Below are 10000 nucleotides of genomic sequence, written 5' to 3'. Positions count from 1 at the left end.
GTGTGTGTGTGTGTGTGTGTGTGTGGAGGGGTAGGGTATGAGTAATATATATATATATATATATATATATATATGTGTGTGTGTGTGTGTGTGTGTGTGTGTGTGTGTGTGTCTTTGGAGCGGGGAATGAAATCAAATTGTGACTATACAAGTGTACTTTGGGTAGGGGGATGAGGTGGGGGAATCTGAATGGGCGTCAGTGTGCATGCATGGATGTATGTAGGGGGTGGCTGCTGGATACACGTCTGTGAGTATGTGTGTGTGTTAAGACATTTTTTGTTCTTGAGATATTGATGTTATTGAAAGTTGGTACACTGATTTGTCAAATATGTTGCTTTTTAAAATTCATATCATTGGGTTTAGTTGTTTGTTGTTGTTTTTTTAAATTTGGGTTTCTTTGTGTTACTCAGTTAATATTAATTCATCTCATTGCTAAAATGTCCGTACAACAAGAAGTTAATCTGAAAATAAATGGTTTCAGTCAGTGTGTGTGTGGGGGGATAAGGTATGTGTGTGTGTGTGTGTGTGTGTGTGTGTGTGTGTGTGTGCGTGCGTGCGTGCGCACGCGCGCCTATGTGTGTGTGTGTGTGTGTGTGTGTGTGTGTGTGTGTGTGTGTGTGTTATAGTTTGTTTGCATACGTGCTTCTATTGTTGTTCGTATCCGTCTCTCTGTGAGAAAGTTTCGGATCATGTCCGATAGCCACTGTCCGCGGACGGCTGGGCAGAAATTAGCATCCCATGTAAATAAGCACGGCGGATGTGAGCCTTCTCCTTGCTCAGGCCAAGTCGCTAGAACTGATAAAATGAAGAATGGCTGTTGAGTCTATAAAAACACCAAAAAAGTAGAAAGTTTATATAAAAACAACAACAACAACAACTGTGAATTGTAAAATAAGACTTACTTTTGAAAAAAAAAGGTGTCCAGCATTTCGGGGACTGTATTATTTTTTATTTTTTTATTTTTTTATTTTTTTGAGAAATCAGTGGATGCCTAAAAGTTCTGCAAGTGAGCAGGATAGTTTCAGCATCCCTGGAAGGTTCTTTCTTTTTTTCTTTTTTTCTTTCTTTCTTTCTTTTTTTTTTTTTTTTTTTTTTTTTTTGTCTTTCGTCTTTTGTTTTTGTTTTTTTTATATCTTTTTTTCTCTCTTTTTTTGTTTGTTCCTTCCATCATCATTTTTCTCCTTTCTGTTGTCTTTTCTTTTTTTTCTTTCCTCATGTCTTTAATCTGTCCTCTTCCCAATGGCATGTTCAATCACCTACAAGACCATGCAACATATATTACACATACACATGATGGCTTCACACCAAATCATATTCCCTGAAAGAGAGGCATGGTATACAGACTGTATTATTTCTAACTAACACAGTTCCTGAAGACAGACCTATGATCTGACACGTTGGGCATCTTTTATCAAAAGTGAGTCTTATCTTAAAACCCACAGGTTTTTTTTAATTATAAACTTTCTCCATTCGGTACAACTGAGTTCAACGACCTGTTGACTTACCGCGCGCTTAAGGTCAAGTAGTTCAATGCTTCGGTCTTAGTCTTGTGGAAGTTTCGCTGTTTGAGTGAATAAAGTAGAACTGAGTTCAATGGTCTGTTGGTTTACCGTGCCCTTAAAGTCGTGTCAGTCGGTGCCAGGATCTTTTTTTTATTTTTTCGTTTTATTTAAAAAAAATTTTTTTTTGCTGCCCAATCATGGAGTGGAGTTATGGCCTGGAGGTAACGCGTCCGCCTACCTAGGAAGCGAGAGAATCTGAGCGCGCTGGTTGGAATCACGGCTCGGCCGTCGATATTTTCTCCCCCTCCACAAGACCTTAAGTAATGGTCTGGACGCTAGTCATTCGGATGAGACGATAAACCGAGGTCCCGTGTGCAGCATGTACTTAGCGCACGTAAAAGAACCCACGGCAACAAAAGGGTTGTTCCTTTCAAAATTCTGTAGAAAAATCCACTTCGATAGGAAAAAGAAATAAAACTGCACGCAGGGGGGAAAAAAATGGGTGGCGCTGTTGTGTAGCGAAGCGCTCTCCCTGGCTCCCGGGAGGCAGCTCGAATTTCACACAGAGAAATCTGTTGTGATAAAAAGAAATACAAATACAACAACAACAAAACAAAAACAAATATGCACCGTTTTCACTGGCATGACTCCCACACTGTTCAGTCCGAGTCCTCCAATACACAGCCACACCCGGGTTCGTCCGTCACAGTCTCAGCGTCGGAGGTTCGCAGGGAACCATCGATGTTAGGTCGCCAGGATGCCACACACCAGAGGAGACCCTGCACTGCTGCTGAGTCACTTCGGTGGTGCTTGGGTCTTAGTTTTGTGAAGGTTTCGTTGTACATTTCTTTTTGTAGATTTTGCCAGAGGACAACAACTCTTATGTTCCTGTGGGTTCTTTTTCAGTGCGCCAAGTGCGTGCTGCACAGCGGGACCTCTTCTTCTGCGTTCACTCGTATGCACACGAGTGGGCTTTTACGTGTATGACCGTTTTTACCCCGCCGTGTAGGCAGCCATACTCCGTTTTCGGGGGTGTGCATGCTGGGTATGTTCTTGTTTCCATAACCCACCGAACGCTGACATGGATTACAGGATCTTTAATGTGCGTATTTGATCTTCTGCTTGCATATACACACGAAGGGGGTTCAGGCACCAGCAGGTCTGCACATATGTTGACCTGGGAGATCGTAAAAATCTCCACCCTTTACCCACCAGGCGCCGTCACCGTGATTCGAACCCGGGACCCTCGGATTGAAAGTCCAACGCTTTAACCACTCGGCTATTACGCCCGTCACAGCGGGACCTCGATTTATCGTCTCATCCAAATGACTAGATGCTCAGTTGGGTTTTCCAGTCAAACCTGGGAGAAATGACGAGAGCGGGATTTAAACCCAGACCCTCACGGACTCTCCATTGGCAGATGAGCGCCTTAACCATTCTGCCACCTTGCCCTTTTGTTGAATGACCGGAAGTCTGATGCAGCAAACTTTTCTTTGAAAAAAAGAAAAAAAAGTAGCAAAGCTGGTCATTGCGAAAATCGTTGTTGTTATATTCAAATTACTTTAAAAGCTTATAAAGCTTTTCGTTGTTGCCCGTATAGGACATTATATGAATGCTAGGAGGGGTTACTATCTTCGCAGAATGACATCAGTTTTGTTTCCTTTGTACTTCACACTGTTTAATTCTCCCCATTTTCCCATGAGGAGCTGGACGAGGATTTTAAATCGCTTATCTGTTCTGCTGGGAACGTGTCACTTCAACTGGATCCTTTTCGCAAGTCTGATGGCACCCTGTGGGTGGGTGGGTTTATCCATGGAATGTTTGCAGCATTAAAGCAGTATTCCCGATGTCTCATGTTTAGTAAAAATTTGTATTGGTGATACAGCAATCTTTGTATGAATCAAGAAAATAACACAGGATCACGACAAGTAATAAATATTTTCACTACTACTACTACTACTAATGCTGCTGCTGCTGCTAATGAAAACAAGAAGAAGGAGAAAAAAAAGAAGAGCAACAGCAGTAGCAACAACAAAAACAGATAATAAAAGCAACAACAACAACAACAACGACAACGACAACGACAACAACAACGACAACAACAACAACGACAACAACAACGACGACAACAACGACAACGACAACAACAAGGACAACAACAAGCGCAAGCGAAGATGAACATGAGCTTTGCACTGCTTGGGTCCAAAGATAAATAAAGGGAAAATCCGATGGATGTTATAAATAAGTTTATTCAAATATATTTATAAATCCGTCGTCCAATCCACTCAGGCTCTGACGTTTCGCTTACACAGGTGACAGGGGTGTGGCTTGTGCTGTAAAGGTGTAATTGGATGAAAAGTCCTATTCTAGCATCCCAAATTATTGCACCCCCTATTTCACCAGCAATTATGTGCACGTATGAAACGATATTACCATTAGTAGACGTTGTAACCCATATTCAGTGGGTTTCGACTCTTATTTTGCACGTCATTTTACTCAATTTGATGCCTATTTTAGTCACTAATGTGCCACCATCTTGCTTTTTCCGTTTTTCGTCCCACAAACCATGAAAATGTAATCAATATGTGCAATAATTTAGGATGCTAAAATAGGACATAACAATAAAAATAACATCAGCAACAACAACAGACTTTTATTCAGTATTATTTCATTTCTTGTCCTTCCCAGAAACTCACCTCTGTCAGGATTCAGCAGACGACCGACTGCAGAATGGCGCCAAACCCACAGTGACTATACACACAGCACCTGATCACCGAAGACCAGAGGCTATCTGCAGGGCAGAGGGGGACGGCGACACAGCGTCTGTTCTGACGATCGAGGAAGGCGAGAACGACTTTCTGAGCGGGGAAGAAATCCTGTTTCGTTTAAGACTGGCGCACATCCATGGCAAGTAAGAAAGGACGGTCAGGTCCATTTACAAGCTTTCTTCCCCCTCCCACACCCATCCCCGCCCGGTCCCCCCCACCGCCCACCTTCTGCACCTTCTGTTCCCCCCGTCTGCCTCTTCACTGACCTGTCCTTCCCACCCCCTTTCTCTTCCGGGGGAAAAAGGTAAATGTTAAGATCAATAAGGACAGATCAATGTCACGCGTGTGTCTGTATCGGTGAGTCTGTCGACAGTCAATGATGTCCTGCAAAATGGCAGGACTGATATCAGAACAGCCTGGACTGATGCACACAATTTATGTTTATCTGGTTGTGTCGTTACGTTCAGGCAATTTTATGGATTATTTTGATTATTTCATTTTTATTTTATTTTTTTTAAATGTCTTTGTGGATTTTGAGAAGTGAGTGGGAGGATAGGATCATATCGTTTAAACAAATAGAATGTTTCAGTTATACTTTGCTTTCGAAAGGTGTTTTTGATGCAGTTCATTTCTGAGTTACTTGATTACCAAACTCAGTTGTGTGTAATCCTCCCCACAAGAAAGAGGATGGAAGTCAATTAAATATTGGAAAAAAAAAAAAGAATCATGAATTTTATCCTTAGAAACATATCAGTGATACTGTAAAGCCATCGTTTTCTTCTGTTGCTATCATCAGTCTGTTTAGATGCTTGATATGACGTGTTGTTGCTGTTGTTGCTGTTACTTTGTTGATGACGTTGATTCTAAGGGTATAGTTATTTTTATCACTTTTCTGTGCACATTGATGACGGTCATGTAAATTTTGTTTTCGTCTGGTGTCAATATTTCTGATTCTGATGACAATGGTAGTGAAATGCGTTTTCCATTCTTCCGCACTCTTTTAGAATTTTCTTTCTTTCGTTATTTCTTTCCTTGTTCATCTATTCATTTTCTTTCTTTCTTTCCCCCTCTTTGCTTCGGTTTGCTTGTTTGTTCATTTTCTTTCTCTCTCTCCTTCTTTTTCTTTTCTTTTACTGTTGTTCCTTCAGTCTGAACTGGGTCAAACACCTGCGACAATTACCGAAGAGATCAAGCGAAGGTGTGCATATGGAACTTCTCGACCATCTGAGGGAACTGCCCATTGATATACACCAGAAAAAGAAACTGTCCAGGTATGGGAACGTATCAGTTTGTACGAGGATGTGTGTGTGTGTGTGTGTGTGTGTGTGTGTGTGTGTGTGTGTGTGTGTGTGTGTGTGTGTGATATGATACAGAGATAGATAAATAGATAGATAAATAGATAGATAGATAGATAGAGAGAGAGAGAGAGAGAGAGAGAGAGAGAGAGAGAGAGAGAGAGAATGTAATGCAGTCCATGCAATGGAAATATCAGATGTGTGTGTGTGTGTGTGTGTGTGTGTGTGTGTGTGTGTGTGTGTGTGTGTGTGTGTGTGTGTTCTTCCTCACATCTTTTCCTTCTGCACGAATATTTATTTTTCTCCTCTCTTTCTCCCCTTTCCGTCAAATACATGTGTGCCGCTGCAACTGATGTAGATATGCAAGAACAAAGTGAAAGAACAGGCCAATCCTAACATCTTATTCCTTGAATAAAAAAAACGTTTTGAGTTCTGAGTTCTCTCTCTCTCTCTCTCTCTCTCTCTCTCTCTCTCTCTCTCTCTCTCTCTCTCTCTCTCCATTCTTTGCGGGGGGTTTCAGGTATCTGAGAGACCGTCTGGATGCCACGTCTGTTCACAGTTTGACCAACAAGGACACCAGAAAGAGACAGGTCCGTGTGTGTGTGTGTGTGTGTGTGTGTGTGTGTGTGTGTGTGTGTGCTTGAACGTGCGCTATGTATGTGTGTACTTGTGTATGCGTGTGTGTGTGCTTGTGTATTCGTGCGCGCGCGTGTGTGTTTTTGTGTGCGCGCGCGCCCACATGCGTGTGTGTAGGTTTGTGTGAGTGTGTGCATGCATGTGCATGTAAATTGTTCACCAGACATGAACATGTCCACGAAATACATTAATTAAGACCTACTGTGTTGATGATGCAGGAAAGTCACCGACATAAGTTCAGGGTGGATGTTGGAATCTGGAACGACAACATCGGCAAAATATCAGGTGAAGAGCGCAAACGCGCAGGTGCGCGCAGGCGCGCGCACACACACAGACACGCAAGGAAGCGCTCGTGCGTGTGCCCGTACACGCGCGCCCGCGCGCACACACACACACACACACAGACACACACACACACACAAGTGCTCGAGCGTGTGCCCGTAGACGCACGTACACACACACACACACACACACACACGCACGCACACACACACACACACACACACACACGCACGCACACACACACAAATGCACACATACAATACAACTGCTGAATTGTGCTGAGCACCCTCTCATAGGAAATGAAATGGCCGACAAAGCAGCCAAAAAGGGTGTATAAAGAATAGAGAGTTCTTTGAAATTGTTATCAAAAATCAGTTTGAGAATGTTGCAGACTTCCCGATCATCCAGTCTTCAAAATGGAGCAGATGTCAATCTAGTCCTGATGACAGGATTTCATACCCAAAGGAAAAGGGGTTTACAACTGAAATTACACGATACAAATAATATTGATGGATTTCCCATTGTTCTATCATAGACTGGTAACCTCTCTGTTGTCACGAATAAGACGAGACGCTTCCAAGAGAAAGTTTAGCAAAAACGTTTCTTGTGTTTGTGGTAAACATATCACAAGAAATTAAATTTTTTTTTTTTTTCAGTGTCAAACGATTGTCAGGTTACTTCCAAAGTCATGTAAAGTTGGAACATTTTCAGAACAAAACATAAAAGAAGAAATACATACAGTACTTCAATAAGATTAAGGCAGATTCATACATTATCAAACAGGATAAAACTGAACGCTTTTGTAACAAAGTTCAGCAAAGATGTCAGATGCAGATGTGGAGAACATATTTCTAGCAACCATGTAATATTCGAATGTCAGAATCTAAAATGTTTTTTGCCAGACTTCACCAAAAGTTCTTTTGAATGTGTTATTAACAATTCCAATATGTTATTTGTTATTGCAGAAGGTTTGCTGCATAGTCCTATAGGACATTTGTTATAGATGTTATATTTGTTTGATGTTGGCGTTTATAACATTTCCATTTTTCCTAGCTTTGTCTCTCCCTATTCACCCTCCACACATACACACACTTTCTTCCCTCCCCCTCTCACAGCCCCTACCCCCACGTTTTTTTTTTGTTTTTTTTTTCCCCCGTCTAATATCACTTCAAGTGGAAAGACGTTAAACTGAAGACAACAACAACATAAAAGAAGTAATGTCCAACCAATTACTGTTGACTGAAATTGCCGAATCCCTGTTAGATAGTCCAATAGGAGTGTTTCTGTGATGTGATCTTCCGATATTGAATTTTATTGATTTTTTTCCGTATTGGTATTCATGTTGTTTATTGCTGTTACACAGATATTTACGAATTGTTGATTCCATTGTTCTAGTTTATCCCCCTTTTTTTTCTGTGTATTCCCCTTTAACTACCATCTCCAACTCCAAATTACACACACACACGCGCGCGCGCACACACACACACACACACATACACACACACACACACACACACACACACACACACACACACACACACACACACACACACACACACGTACACCCACACACACATGACACGTATAATATAACTCGAAGTGAACAGACGTTAAATTAAAGAAAGAACATACACACAGACACACCACACACAGACACACACACACACACACACACACACACACACACACACACACACACACAGCGAGAGAGCGAGCAAGCGAGCGAGCGAGCGAGCGAGAGAGAGAGAGAGAGAGAGAGAGAGAGAGAGAAGTCCAAGTCCAGGTATCTTCGTTTTCCATAATGAATTGGAAAACGCGTCAAAAACAGCCTTGATTTAACTTTTAACCTTTAAAAAATATCTCTCTCTGTCTGTCTGTCTGACTGTCTGACTGACTCTCTGTAATTGCTTTGACACCTCTGTCTGTCTCTGTCTGTCTGTCTGTCTCACACACTCTCTATCTATCTACCTATCTATCTGTCTATGTATCTATGTATGTGTGTCTCTGTCTGTCTGTCTGTCTGTCTGTTTGTCGTGTGTGTCTGTGTTTATTCCTGCTGAATTTCACAAACATCCAAATGCTTGTAAATTGTCCATTTTGTTATTTTGTGCGAGAGAAAGATTGAACGTCTGTATATGCTAGTTTGTATTCAAAGCGTTTCCATTACGAGCAAATTCTCAAGAATCATTATCAATGCCCATTGTGATCGTCACAATATTCATTTCCCTGTATCACTCCCATTTGTCTTTGTGAACTCCATTGTTATGGATCTGTCATCCGACAATTAAAACATTGCGACTCTGACTTCTCTCTCTCTCTATTTCTCTCTCTCTGTGTCTCTCTCTGTCTGTCTGTCTGGTGATTACTACTTATACAGCAGTTGGTAACATTATGGTTCATGTATGGCGGTGTTTGATTTGGGACGTCACCAGCTTACTTTGGCAGTCACGTGGCGTCCTACTTTGTCTTCCTGAGGTTCCTGGTCTACCTGGATGTTCTGACGGCTCTTCTGTTGTTCGGGCTGCTCACACTTCCTCAGGTGATCCTCTCCTCTTTACTTTTTAACTCTTTCCATACGAACGGCGAAAGAGACGACGTTAACAGCGTTTCACCCCAATTACCATCATCAAAATAGTGCAAGCGGAAGGCTCTTACACTGAAGAGGTGAAAGTTGACAAAGAATACCACAATTCTGACGACGGAAGCTAAAGGTTGGGTCATTCAGACACCCACTGGACATCCGAGGGGTCTGTGTAGAAGAGAAGAGAGGACTGGCCGTACTGAGTGAGTTAATATAATTTATTATAATTTTATTACATTAAAAAAAAATATTCCAGCGTTGACTTTACAGTTTCAACATAGTGTCACAAGAGGTCTTCTCGTTGATAATCCTACACCATATTATCAAACATTCATACTGATATATTGTACAGAGATTTTTTTTTTTTTTGCAATTGAACGCTTACGTACATAAACTAAATCAAGACATACATGAAGTCACACAAACTTACGATGACATAGATACATACATATACATACACACATGCAGGCTCGTGTAACAAACACCTCATTCAAAGAAGGTTATATTCTTTCAAAAGAAGAAGAAGAAAAAAAAAAGATTCAAATACAGACATTGTAACAACACCATACATTAATCATAATTACGATACAAATATATGTGTATCGCCACTTGTCAGACATTTTTTCCTTATTCGAAAAAGCGCATTAACACAGTGATAAGAAACTATAGGGAGAGCTGAACAGTACAAGGTCTTCAGAGAAGAAGCCCCCCTCAGTATCAGTATCAGTATCAGTAGCTCAAGGAGGCGTCACTGCGTTCGGACAAATCCATATACGCCACACCACATCTGCCAAGCAGATGCCTGACCAGCAGCGTAACCCAACCCTTAGTCAGGCCTTGAGAAAAACAAAACAAAACAAAAAACAAAAAATAAATAAAATAAAATAAAATAAAATAACCAAACCAAACCAACCAACCAACCAACCAACCAACCAA

At 41.4% G+C, this 10000-nt stretch overlaps 1 protein-coding gene across 2 annotated transcripts in view; it reads left to right on the top strand.

Moving 5' to 3' along the window:
- The window catches only part of LOC143287695 (transmembrane channel-like protein 3), a 74837-nt gene that overhangs the window by 5215 nt on the left and 59622 nt on the right, over positions 1 to 10000 (top strand). For both annotated transcript variants that reach the window (XM_076595898.1, XM_076595897.1), the window contains exons 3-7: positions 4191 to 4413; positions 5419 to 5541; positions 6086 to 6155; positions 6420 to 6486; positions 8916 to 9022. In XM_076595898.1, the coding sequence (XP_076452013.1) occupies positions 4191 to 4413; positions 5419 to 5541; positions 6086 to 6155; positions 6420 to 6486; positions 8916 to 9022 (590 nt within the window). The remainder of the gene's footprint in view (positions 1 to 4190; positions 4414 to 5418; positions 5542 to 6085; positions 6156 to 6419; positions 6487 to 8915; positions 9023 to 10000) is intronic.

Source organism: Babylonia areolata, chromosome 11 (assembly GCF_041734735.1).
Source record: "Babylonia areolata isolate BAREFJ2019XMU chromosome 11, ASM4173473v1, whole genome shotgun sequence".
Lineage (NCBI taxonomy): Eukaryota > Metazoa > Mollusca > Gastropoda > Neogastropoda > Buccinidae > Babylonia > Babylonia areolata.
Note: the sequence above shows the minus strand (reverse complement) of the source record. Positions and strands in the feature narration are given on the sequence as shown.